The sequence below is a fragment of the Silurus meridionalis genome, chromosome 20, assembly GCF_014805685.1.
Source record: "Silurus meridionalis isolate SWU-2019-XX chromosome 20, ASM1480568v1, whole genome shotgun sequence".
NCBI classification, from domain to species: Eukaryota; Metazoa; Chordata; class Actinopteri; order Siluriformes; family Siluridae; genus Silurus; species Silurus meridionalis.
Window position 1 is genome coordinate 1,841,057 of NC_060903.1, and position 13,050 is coordinate 1,854,106.

The 13,050-nt window shown below is 38.0% G+C and overlaps 2 protein-coding genes across 3 annotated transcripts; one reads left to right on the top strand and one right to left on the bottom strand.

Moving 5' to 3' along the window:
• Positions 1–3,922: 3,922 nt before the first annotated feature.
• On the top strand, positions 3,923–5,235 carry sst2 (somatostatin 2). The gene is made up of 2 exons (XM_046876987.1): positions 3,923–4,132; positions 4,804–5,235. Exons 1-2 carry the CDS (start codon positions 3,995–3,997, stop codon positions 4,981–4,983), a joined length of 318 nt encoding a protein of 105 aa, XP_046732943.1. The 5' UTR covers positions 3,923–3,994; the 3' UTR covers positions 4,984–5,235.
• A 1,466-nt stretch (positions 5,236–6,701) lies between these two features.
• Positions 6,702–13,050, bottom strand: cwc25 (CWC25 spliceosome associated protein homolog). 2 transcript variants are annotated; one of them, XM_046875864.1, is made up of 9 exons: positions 12,900–13,050; positions 10,663–10,835; positions 9,773–10,009; positions 9,498–9,567; positions 9,212–9,351; positions 8,637–8,697; positions 7,842–8,035; positions 7,087–7,254; positions 6,702–7,013 (listed from the first exon to the last, which is right to left on the bottom strand). In XM_046875864.1, exons 1-9 carry the CDS (start codon positions 12,915–12,917, stop codon positions 6,899–6,901), a joined length of 1,176 nt encoding a protein of 391 aa, XP_046731820.1. In that variant the 5' UTR covers positions 12,918–13,050; the 3' UTR covers positions 6,702–6,898. The 2 variants fall into 2 exon arrangements, with proteins under 2 accessions (XP_046731820.1, XP_046731819.1); XM_046875863.1 differs by lacking the exon at positions 12,900–13,050 and adding an exon at positions 11,522–11,663.

Here is a 13,050-nt window from a genome sequence, read left to right on the forward strand (position 1 = left end):
CCAGATTTAGCATGTAGATTTGAAACGTGACGTATCTGTAAAGTCTGCATTAGTAAGACGTCTAATGCTTAAATCTTTTCTCACCCAGACTATAATAATGTTTTATTTCCAGGAACAGCTGAAAGTGTTTCGGTATTGTGTTCGAGACGTTTTTTCAGTCCGAGCGAATGAGTGGATCAGAGAATCACTTTAAACCTCTCTGTTATATCTCTTTAAGCATCTCTTCACTCGCTGACTGTTTCAATTAGAATTGATTTCAGAATCAGTTTATTGCTTTTTAAACCTCTTAAAGTTTCTCAGCACCTTCATACAGCTCGGAAAAGTGAGGCACCCTGCTCTCCAAATCGAGTTTGAGGATAATCGAGGTCTTATTGGACATCCCGAGAGCATGAAGAAACTCAGAAGAGGCACGTGATGTAGACGCTCCTCGTAGCTTCAGCGCTGAGATGAAGCAGTAAATGCTGGATACTGACGCGGTCCTGACTCAGTGATCCTATTTCAGCTAAGTGGATTTTATTCACTAAACTATTCTATTTAGTTTCGTTCCAAAGAGCTGCAACTCTTCAGTCCTCCTCAGTGTTTATAAGACTTCCAGTATGCAAACCCGTTTTTTGCTGAGAAGCAACGAATACCAAAACAAAGTACATCATGAAATCTACTTGTTCCACTGACTGGACTGTAAATCTCTGGTTAATATTCTATTTTGTTCTCTGGACAATAAATAGGATGAAACAAAAAAGGTATGTCCATTACGCTGTATATACAAATGTCCTGGGACACCACACCATGACCCTTCCAGCCGTATGTGGTTCCTCCTCAAACTGTTACCACAAAGTTTGAGGAACAAAGCCTTTAGATACTGTAGCATGAAATTCTTATTAATCTTGTTATTATTTAATATGAATATTTTATACTATTACAAATAATCACATTGCTTGTTTCCTGAGCTCCTCATGGACAGATTACAGCTTTTCCACCATAAGATTAGACCACTAGGGTCCTCAGAGTTCTCCACAAAGGTCTGGATGACCTTCGATTTCATTGTTATTTGGCGATACATTGATTTCATCTCATTCAACAGTGAGGGGGTTTGTGGCCTTGCTCAAGGACTGAGTAGTGACAGCTTGGTGGTGCATGGATCTCACATTCACTTTCCAATCCAAAGATCAACATTTTAACCACTGAGCTGCCACTTCCTACTAAACCACACTGATATCTATTTTACCACTATTACTACTCTACTACTCTACTGAACTGAACGTGAGGTCAGATATGTGGTTGAACTGAAGGCCTGCAGCCTTCTAAGGAGAAGATTGAAGATCCCTGTTTTAGAGCTCTTCTCTTTTCTTTCCTGTAGTGCCACCTAGGGGTCACAGCGTGTCTGTACACTTACATAAAAAGAACTGTAAAAGTAGTAAATAGTAATAAATGGGTTTGTCTTGGCTGTTTGTCCCCAATGTTTGCTTTTTTTCACTCAGTTATTATCCTGAATGATCAGGAGGTAAAAAAATAAATGCATGTATCATTCAGTAATGTGATAATGTGAAGAGGTGTTTTCAAACCCAAACCAATACTTATTTCAGAGGAGGGTGAGGGAATGGATGTTTATAGATGCTAGAATCAAGTGATCACATGGAATGCTATTATGAATGAATATAAAGTGTGATGTGCTCTTCTTTCGTTAATATAGGAAATGTAATCATTAGTAAAGAAAAATCAATTACTAAAGGATGTACTGTTATTGAAAAATAATTCATTGTATATGTGTGTGTGTGTGTGTGTGTGTGTGTGTGTGAGTGTGTGTGTGTGTGTGTGTGTGTGTGTGTTTGCTGGCTGCTTTAGCAGGGTGATGTTTACAGAATAAAGAATGTAAATACACGTGTGAATGTTTAAATAAGGCATACCGGTATTCCTTGTATCCCTGGGAGACCCTGAAGGAGCAGAAATAACGTCACCACAGAACTTATTCATTCTAAAGAAATAGTTTTATAGTTAAATAGTTTTAGAAAAAAATTTAAGAGGTGAAATGTAGTGTGAGGAGAACGCTGTGTACTTTTAATAATCCTCTGATGACATATTAATGTTTTAATGTTACTTTATTAAAGTCATAAATGTCCCGAAAGCAGATTTTTATTTTTATTAACAATATTTTTTTGCTTTTGATTTTAACTTTTAAAAATGACACAAAAATCTTACATTTTCTAAATATGGCATATTTTATTTTATTTTGATTAAAAAAAAAAATACATTCACTAAATGTATTTTTTTCTAATCAAAATTAATTGTTTGTTTGTTTTTCGTTAGTAAGTTTGTTTGTCTGCTTGTTTATTTATTTTGTCATAATTTCGTGAACTACCTACATTTAGCAAATGTCTATATTTTGGAAAACAAAAATGAATATTCCACTTACATTTTTGTTTTCCAAAATATAGACATTTGCTAAATGTAGCAGCATTACAGAATTAAATATAATGAATAGAAAAAGTTTAATATCAGAGATTTGTTTATGTTTATTCCTGTGGCAGCAGCAGGGAAAAAACTCCCTGAGACTTTATGAGTAAGAAACCTTGAGATGAACCAGAACCACATGAGGATGGGTTTGACACCAAAAGTCTATTCATTATAGTTCCATCAAAAAATCTTAATTAAAACTAGAACACTTTTATTTACAGCATTTTCATAAAAGGCTGTATAGTAACTAATTGGGAAAAAAACGGTAGTTCTATGTAAAATCAGACTTTGAGCACCACCATATAACCAAAATGGCACAATCCTCGTTTCAAGATTCGACTGAGATCAGTAGACGAATCAGAATCAAGGAGTAAATATGAACAAATCTTTTCATTGGGAAAATATAATTCAAAACTCATTCTGTAAGTATCACATCTTGTGGTTTCCTCTGGTGCTTTGCCAGAAAGTGTCACAAAACTCGCAATTGTGAGAAAATAATTCAGAATTATGACTTTCTAACTCGCAATTGTAAGTTTATATCTCACAATTCTAAGAAAAAGTCAGATCTTCTACCTCCACCTCTCCAGGCTCTTCTAAACCTGCTCCCTACTCTCACCACAAATCACACTATCATCCGCAAACATCATAGTCCATGGAGACTCCTGTCTGACCTCGTCCATCATCCTGTCCATCAACACTGCAAACAGTAAAGGGGCTCAGAGCCGAGCCTTGCTGCAGTCTAACCTCCACCTTGAACAAGTCTGTCGTTCCTACAGCACACTTCACTGCTCTCACACTGTCCTCATACAAAAAGTCGCAAATAAGTTCCTACTTTACCCAAAAAATTATTATTTCCAACAAGTAGAACAGTACAATACTAACTGACTGTTACAGAAGCAGTCGAAGACTCCTTCTTAAAATGTCAAATAAAACGTTTCTTATAGAAGATGTGATCATATGAACTGTAATTTTTTAACCTTTTATAGATATTTCATGTAAAAGGATTCATGTAAGGCAGTGTAACTCTGAGTCGATCTCCCCAGTGTTTCTGATGGTCCATTCCAACTTTCCACGGAAAGCTTATAATTCTCATTAGTCAACAGAGCACGTGGTAACATTACCAAAAAGTTGAGTCAATTAAACCATCATGCTTTTAAGTCATGTCAAGAATGAGCCAGAATCGAGCTCCTGTTTCCAGGTTACTTTGCCCCGATGCTGACATGGGGGTCGTTGAGAAGTGGGTCTCTGTAGCAACAATGTAATGCAATTCAACCCTGCTGTTTATGAGCACGAGCCACTTGATGTGACGACACTTTGTTTGAGCAGCACTGAAAAGTCTATTAGCCTGATGGAAAAATATCATAAAGTTGATTGGTAACCCGGGGCTCGGAATCATAAAACTTCTCCAAGCATAAAACGCTTTTATTTAGAGATGAAGAAGGACAGAGTATAAATACTAGACCTTGGAACCCAGAAACAGAGCAAGCATCAGAAGCTGCAGAGCTCAACACCAGAAATCATCACCAGCTACCAAATCGAGAAGATGTCGTCTTCACCAGTCCGTCTCGCTCTCGCTCTCATGTGCCTGGTCTCAGCCGTCGGTGTCGTCTCCTGCGGCCGGCCTCACATGGTCTTGAACTCGGCTCTGGATGAGGTTCACAATGTCCCACTAGGAGATGAGGTAAGAGTAGATATTGATAAGTAAACTAGGAAACATAGTTTCAATCTTTTGTAATAAATAGTAAAAAAGTGCATCAATTCATATATAAAGCTTAGTATAATCTCTACAATAATAGTATCCTTTATATTTGTTGTGACAATGACGATTTCATCAAGGCTTTCTTGGTTTTCCACTATGTAGAAAGTTAAAAACGTTGTAAATGTGCTTTCTAAACATCCCATTCCACATGTAGTCCCCATTTTGCTGTTAAAAAACGTCCACTTTTCCGGGAAGATGTTCCTAAATCTTGTGTGTGAAATGTATTTAACCACAAGGGTTTTAGTAAAGTCAGGTACTGATGTAGGTGAGGTGAGGGTGCAGTCCACATTCATCTCAAGATCTTCTACACACTTCCAACCCATGCAAAGCAGATCTTCATGGAGCTGGCTTTGTGCATTTTTTCAATGCTGGAACACGTTATACGATTATACAGTTGTGTGCCTTTAACTTGATGAAGTACATATGGCTGGAAAAGTCAAGTGTGCCAATACTTTTGTCCATATAGTGTACATGCAAATCAGAGTTTCCCTTTCAGTGCAAATGAAACGATCTTTAGATTTGGATTCACAGCATTAAGTACGGTACTATTTGAAACGCTTGGTCTCACCAACAATGCTGTGTTTTCCACTCAGGTCCCAGAGAGACTCACTCTTCCTGAGCTCCAGTGGATGCTCAGTAACAACGAGCTCACCCCTGTTCAGGTGGAAGAAGCCCCTCTCAGCAGGATGGAGCTTGTCAGGAGAGACAACACAGTGACGGCCAAACCACACAACTGCATGAATTACTTCTGGAAGTCCAGGACAGCATGCTGAGCTCAGCGTACACCCAAGATCCAGAGCCAGAGGCGCCGTCTGGACCGTTAATATGCTGCAATTAACTCCCTCTCGTTCAGCATACACCTCTGAGACAGTTATCATGCTTGCTCTCTGGCTTCAAACACTCCAGAAGCTCTGTTAATTACTTTAATTCTAGCAGCTAGATGTTGCTCCAATATAAGGTGCCAATTTTATTCTGCTCGAAAGCTCAAATGGTTTTAAATAAACGATACAGCATCATCAAACTGATCCGTGTGTGTGTTTATTGCTAGATTTCAAATCTGGGTAACTTGAATTCATATGGTTCACTGCTTCATGATCCCACACACACACACACACACACACACGCACACACACACACACACACTCTACAGCACCTTCAGAAAAACATATGGTTTCAAATCTTATGAACATTTACATACAAAACACGAAAAAAGCCAACATCAGAATGCAAAGCACAGCTTGGCAAACCGAGCTAGCTAATGCAAATGCCATCTTTAGAGCTTCCAAGATATTAGCTTAACAAGTAGTGAAGCTCAGAATGGTGGATTTTCTCATGGGGTAAAAAAAAAAAAAAAACGAATCATCTATCTGTTTAAAGTTCAGCAGTCAGGGCGCTAATCAGAGAGTCGGCCATTCTAGAGGCTTTTAATTACAGAATCTCTCCTGGAACGTTTGAACCTCACCAAAAAATCCACCATAATATCAATGGAGAACCAGTGCACGTCGCGTTTCCTTACAGGAAATGATGTCATATTTTCTAAATTCTCTCAGAAGCAGCTTGTTCTCATTCTTGTAGCTTTCAAACGAATACCTATGCTAATGTACGCGTGTTTACAGTATTTGACGATCTGTATACGGTATTTAGGTTCCTTCTTGAGGTACCGTAAGAGAAATGTGTCATTAAGCAAACACATTTATTGGTTTTTTTATTTCAGGAACTGATGAGGACATTTGAACCTTCATCTTGCCATTTGTTGATAAATGTTTACAAAGTTCTGTCAAGGTGACTGCCAAGCAGACAGAATTCATTATTTCTAGGGTTTTAACTCAGATAGAGAGCCTGGAATCTCTGCTAAATGCTTTTATTATATATCCAAAATACACCATGTCCACAAAAGTATTGGGGCACCACAACTTTCACAAAGTTGAAGGCACACCACTGTATAGGACATTGCTGGACATTGCTGGATGCAGTGGCATTACATTTTCTCTTCACTTCAACTAGGAGACCCAAACCTGTTCCAGCATGACATTGACCCTGTGCATAAAACCACAAACTGTGTTGAAGATCTTGAGTGGACTGCCATAGAGCTCAAACCCTACTGAACACCTTTAGGGTGAATGTGAACACTGGCTGGACCTCAGTTCTCCTCACCTTCTCACCTACACCAGTACCTGACTTTACTAACACCACGTGTGGACAAATGAAATCTCACACAAATCTCTATTTTTAATAACACTTCAGACTTTTGTTGCACCGTCTTAACTTTTTTGAGACGTGTTGCAGCCGTCAAACTCAAATCTTTTTCTCTGTAAAAATGGTATATGTTTCTATATTTTATTGTGAATAAAATATACATTTGTCAGTTTTCCTAATCATTGCATTTTGTTTTTATTTACATTTTACACAGTGTCCCAACTTTTGTACAATTTGGGTGTTGGAAGTGCAACGTGAGGATTCTGTATGTCGAATCATAATCAAGACAAAGAAATAATTTCTAATCCATGTTTTTAATCGTTTTAAAAAAAACAAACAAACAAAACTTTACGAAAATGAACTGGTTACAATTTTAAACATCATTTTATTTATTTTCCTGTACAAATGGACCACTAGACAAATAAAATGATCTGTACAAGTTTGTTTTAAAATATTTATGGGAACGTCACTGCTGGTGAACATCGTTGTTCTTCACTTTCTCATAAAGTTCTTCTCCAGAGAGGAGGAGGTCCTCTGAATGGAGTGGATGTTCCTCCTCACGCGATCCTCCACGGACGAGGAGGCAGCGCTCTCCAGCTTCATGTTGCTGCACAGAAATCATTATTAGAAATAAAGAATGGAGGACACTGTGGTATTTACGTTTCCCAGTGCACACTTACTGTATGAACGAGGCGTGGCTGCTGTGTCTGGTTTTGCTGTCTCTCTCTTTCTCCTGCTCGTCTTCTTTTTTATACCTCAGCACGTTGCTTTCTCGCTCTTCCTCTCTCGCACGTGCGAAGCCCATCATCTCGTTCCTCCGCTTTTCAAGCTCTTCAGCTGTGAGACGCCTGAGACAGAAAGGAACAGCTACTTCATTAGATGCTCTAAAATCCCAAAAGGACATCGAAACTTCTGCGAACCCAAACACAGGCAACTCGACTGGTGTCAATTCCAGAAAATATCAAATCAGACATCGAACATATGAACCTTTTTATTAAAGCCAAACTACAGGTCCTGTCCACCAGGCTTCTATCTCTGAACCTAAAACCAATAGAGATCTTTTTCCCCTGTCGATCAGGATTTAGTGATCTGAAAATAAATCCTGAATGCTGGAACTCTGAACAGCTTTCAGCAGGTTTTTTGGGATCCATACACTTATAGGAACAGGACACCTGAGTTTATTTCCATGCAATGGGAGATTGTTGGGTCACGAGCCGTAGTTTGGAAACCCTCTGGATTATTGATCTCAATTACCACACATTTACTTACAGGATCTGAGGGCCATGTTTAATAGGGAGAATTGTACAATGGAAGTAGTTATATATTAAATTTAATGGTTTATATGTGAAAACAACAGTATCATTACTGTGTGCGTGTGTGTGTGTGTGTGTGTGTGTGTGTGTGTGTGTGTGTGTGTGTGATATCAGATGCCTACTTGCTGTAGTTAGTGCTCTGTGGTCTGTGATATCTCTCTCTGGGTTTCGCCAGACTCGGTGCTTTAGCGTTGTGCTTCCTGTCTGGATCATGAGGTGAACGGTTCCTCTTTTCCTCTCTGGATCCCAGCGGAGAGCGACTCCGCTCCCTCCTGTAGCTCGACTCTGACGACTGATGCGACCTGCCTGCTGGGAACTACCACAAAACAGAAAATAAACAAAAATGAAATCCCGTCTAATTCCTTGACCTGAACAAGGTTTCTGCAGGATTCACAAAGTCAAATTTTTCCCCTCGATGCATTTTTGTGTTCGATGCATTTTTTTCAGTCATAATCTTAACCGAGCCCTAAATGTATTACTTTTACAAGCCAAGTATCAGCAAATTTGCACTTCCCCATATCTGAAAAATAAAATCAGTTTTTCTGGTGTGAATGTAAGAGAGGATCAATAAATGAGATCCAATAACAGAAAGCTGATTGGCTGTTGTATGTTGGTGTCGTTTGTAGTCGTAATACATCGAATTATATTTTATTATTGTATAATTCTATTCGGACTAGCGAAAAGAAGAAACTACAACACCACGGAAACGAACAAGCAAAAACATTGTAAAGTGCTGCGGGAGCATTTCAATGCATTCCATTACACGGACATTGGAAAAATAAAGACCAGTTTAAAATGATTTAAGACCTGGAACAATTTAAGAATTTTAAACGAAAAAATTGTTTTTACATTCCAGATTTTTTAAGACCCCACCGAAACCCTGTGAAACATTATGTGAGCGGGGTGTAGCCACGTACCTGCAGTCCGTAACTGGATTTGTGATGCGAATGAGAGTTTGTGACGTTTTCTTCCTTTGACCTGAGGACACGAACAAGAGTTTTACTTTCAATTTCCATGCTGGGCAAAAAAACTCAGCAGAAACTAGACATAGACCAGCAGAGCATATAAAACTATTACTAACGACTAGAGCTCAAACCAATAGAGCTCATAGGTAGGTTGGATCGTACTCGCCAGTAACCGATTAATCTACCGAGAGATTTTAAAATAGATACTTAATAAAATAAACAAACAAAAAAAACCAAATATAACACCAGTGTAAAATAGTACTGATATTTATAAAAAAATAAAATAAACAGTCCTGAATCATGAAAATGTGCTAAATGAAATAAATATGAATAAATCTTGAAGAAAAGGAATTACGCATTCAAACTGAAACAAAAATAACGCTAACATTTTTTAAAATATAAAAAACAGTTACAGCCAAAATGAATAAGACACATTGAATAAACAGCATGTGGCATCAGTGATTCGCCTCTAGAGGCCGCTCTTGTACTGTAGAACGCGACCCGGAAAAACTAGACTTAATTTCCACCTGTGTTTTCTGTCTTCCTCATCAGAGCTGGAACTCCTCCGTTTGTGTTTCTTCTCCTTCCTCCTTTCTTTATCGTCTCGCTTTTCCTTCTTGTCCTTCTTCCTTTTCTTCTTTTTCTCCTTTTCTAAATTTTCACGTAACTGCGGGACGGGAGAAAAAGAACAGGGTGCAGTTTTGTACGTCGGGTTCACGTTTGATTTTTCACACAAACTCTGCACCGTGCAACATGAAATGGAGGTGTGCAATTCCTCGCAGGGTTACGTAGAGCTTTCGCCAGATGACTTACCATTTTGCGAATCTCTTTCATTTTAACCGGATTTGTCAGAACACTTCTCTTTTTCTCCTCCTCGCGTTTCCTAGAAATAAACAGAGTAGACAGAGTTACACACAAGACCTTCATTAATGAATAATGATGTCATTTTACACACATGCAGCTCTGCCTTATAAAAAGGAAGTCACAAGTCTGTGGTTATGGTGTGAATCAGACACGCGAGTTCACATATCTACAGTCTCGTCTGTTAAAATAATATCTATATATAGAAACATCTAAGGATTCCTTACCGGATCTCGAACAGCGGATCTTCTCTGATTTTATAGGCCATATCCAAGCTGGAGATCGAGGTAGCAGAATTAAAAATTGAACCGGGCAGGAGACCCGTTTCGGCAGACGGTCCGCTCTCGGGTTCCTCGTACTGCTGCGTGATTTCTTTGTCTACTGGACGGCCGAGGAGGTACTCCTCACGGGAGATCTGTCCTCCTGGACCCTGGTACATCCAGTCCAGGCGCTCATCTTTCTTCCTGAAAGACCCAAGTGGTGCATGTTAGATCAAGTTTATTTTTTATAGCACTTTGGCCATTGTCTCAAAGCAGCTTTACAGAATTTCAGAATGATAGAGCAAAACATTTTAATATAAGTGAATTATGTGTGTTTATCCCCAATGAGCAGCCTGGGGGTGAGGGCAAGGAAAAAATCCAATACATGGTATGTGGAAGAAACCAAGAGAGGAACCAGAGTCAAAAGGGGAACCCATCCTCATTTGGGTGATATCAAGAGTGTGATTATAAAACATTAAAACAGCACACCGGAGTGTGTGACTATAAATAATGTCTTTTCTACAGTGTTTTACTGTCGGTTGAATTTGAAGGAACCAGGAGTTCCTAAGCAACTCATAAAATAGCTTAACATCTGAGATCATTGTAGATCCAACACCAACTTCTCCATGCCAGAGCCTTTAAATGTTCAATGACGGAGAAACAGCAGATATTGAATGGTATTTTTTGAGTAGTGATTAAGAGGTTGTTTATCCTCAAAGTCCAATTTTCTTATCATTATTGCATTCAAATAAATCTGGGATCGTGAAGGTACAGGGGGAAAAGCGGGTTTATACAATGCAAAGTGTTCATACGGTTTAAATAAATTAACGGATTAAATAAAAGACACGAGCACCCACTTGACGGCGCCCGTTTCCTGCGCATATTTGGTGATTTCCTCTCGAGCTCGTTCCTCCTTCAGCTCCTTCTGCAACTCTTCGATCTTCTTCCTCTCGGCTTCATGTTTCTGCTCGGCTTTCCACACGCGCTCGATGTTCTTCAGTGTCTGGGGATGCCAGCTTTTCTTCAAGTTCTGACGATACAAAAAAATATATACATCAGCAAACTGGAAGCTGGGGATCACATGCTCAGTGAATTAATGCTCCCTATGAGCTCATTACATCATCTGACTATCTTCTGATCTTCAGCATCAGAATATTTACACTCTACAGGAACATTTGTACTAGATACAGCAGGTTCAGGACCAACTTTTTTCCAAAAATTCTATACCTCTGGATACACACTGTGTATAACGTTTGTACAGTTGTACACACAATGTCCAGACCATATATTTTAAAGTTATATCATATTTCTCTACATATATTGTGCCTTTGCTCAACAGCACATTTTTACTGCTCAGAACCTGTATATTTATATGCTGTACATATATTTATATATTTATCTGCTCCTGACAGTTTGCACAATGCACTATTTACACTTATGGTAGATCCTAAACTGCACTAAACTACACTACACTAAACTACAATACACTACACTATAATACACAGGAGCTCAACCTAAATGTCAAACAACTGTTTATATCTACTTTATACATGTGAATCTTTAAAAATGGACTAAAAAATATGAATTTGGCACATTACTACATTAGCTGCTTGCTAGCCCCAGTCGAAGGGAGAGCTAAGCTAAGCAAACCCGCTTTGCCCAAAACGGGAAAAAAGTATTTTATGAATATTAATTGGTTTACTCAGCAAAACTCACGAGATCTCCTCCTCCCATTGTGATGACGAATTTAAAAGTAAATATTTTATCTAAAAAGTGAAAAATCTCTCCAACGTTGTCCTTTCTCTTTCTCGATTTTGCGTGTTATCGTTGCGCATGGGACACGCTAATCTAATGCTAATGTTTATTGTATTATACGTGCTGCCATAGCAACGGCAAACATGACTGTTTTGCAAGTGAAACACACAGCTGCTTCCGGTCGTAATGCGCATGCGCCAAACATACATCACTAAACTATACATTCACTACACTACAATACTATACATTACACTACAATACAATACTATACATTACACTACACTATAATACACTACAATACTATACACTACACTACACTATAATACACTACACTACACTACACTATAATACACTACAATACTATACACTACACTACACTACACTATAATACACTACAATACTATACACTACACTACACTATAATACTATACATTACACTACACTATAATACACTAGACTACACTACAATACTATACATTACACTACACTATTATATAATACAATACACTATAATACACTACACTACTCTACATTAACACTACACTACTGTACAATACAATACACTATAATACACTACACTATGATACACTACACTACTGTACAATACAATACACTATAATACACTACACTACTCTACATTAACACTACACTACTGTACAATACAATACACTATAATACACTACACTACTCTACATTAACACTACACTACTGTACAATACAATACACTATAATACACTACACTATGATACACTACACTACTGTACAATACAATACACTATACACTACACTACACTATGATACACTACACTACTGTACAATACAATACACTACACTACTATACACTACACTACACTACACTATGATACAATACACTATAATACACTACTCTACATTAACACTACACTACTGTACAATACAATACACTATGATACACTACACTACACTACACTACACTACACTATGATACACTACACTATAATACACTACTCTACATTAACACTACACTACTGTACAATACAATACACTATGATACAATACACTACTCTACATTAACTATACACTACACTACACTACACTACACAATAAAACAAGAGCTCAACCTAAATGTCAAACAATTGCACGATCAATATTAAACCGATTTAAGTCCGTTTTATATATTAACTTTATACATATGAATCTTTCAAAAATTAACAAAAAAACACGGATTTGGTATATCACTACATTAGCTGCGTGCTAGCTCGAGTCGAAGGGCGAGCTAAGCTAAGCTAACCCGCTTTACACAAAACGGAAAAAAAAAGTAATTTGTGAATATTATTTGGTTTACTCAGCAAAAACTTACGAGATCTCCTCCTCCCATTGTGATGAAGAATTTTAAATTAAATTATTTGTCCAAAAAAAGTGTTAAATCTCTCAAACGTTGTCGTTTTTTCTTCCTCACACGGCAGACATGACTGTTTTGGATATGAAACACACAGCTACTTCCGGTCGTA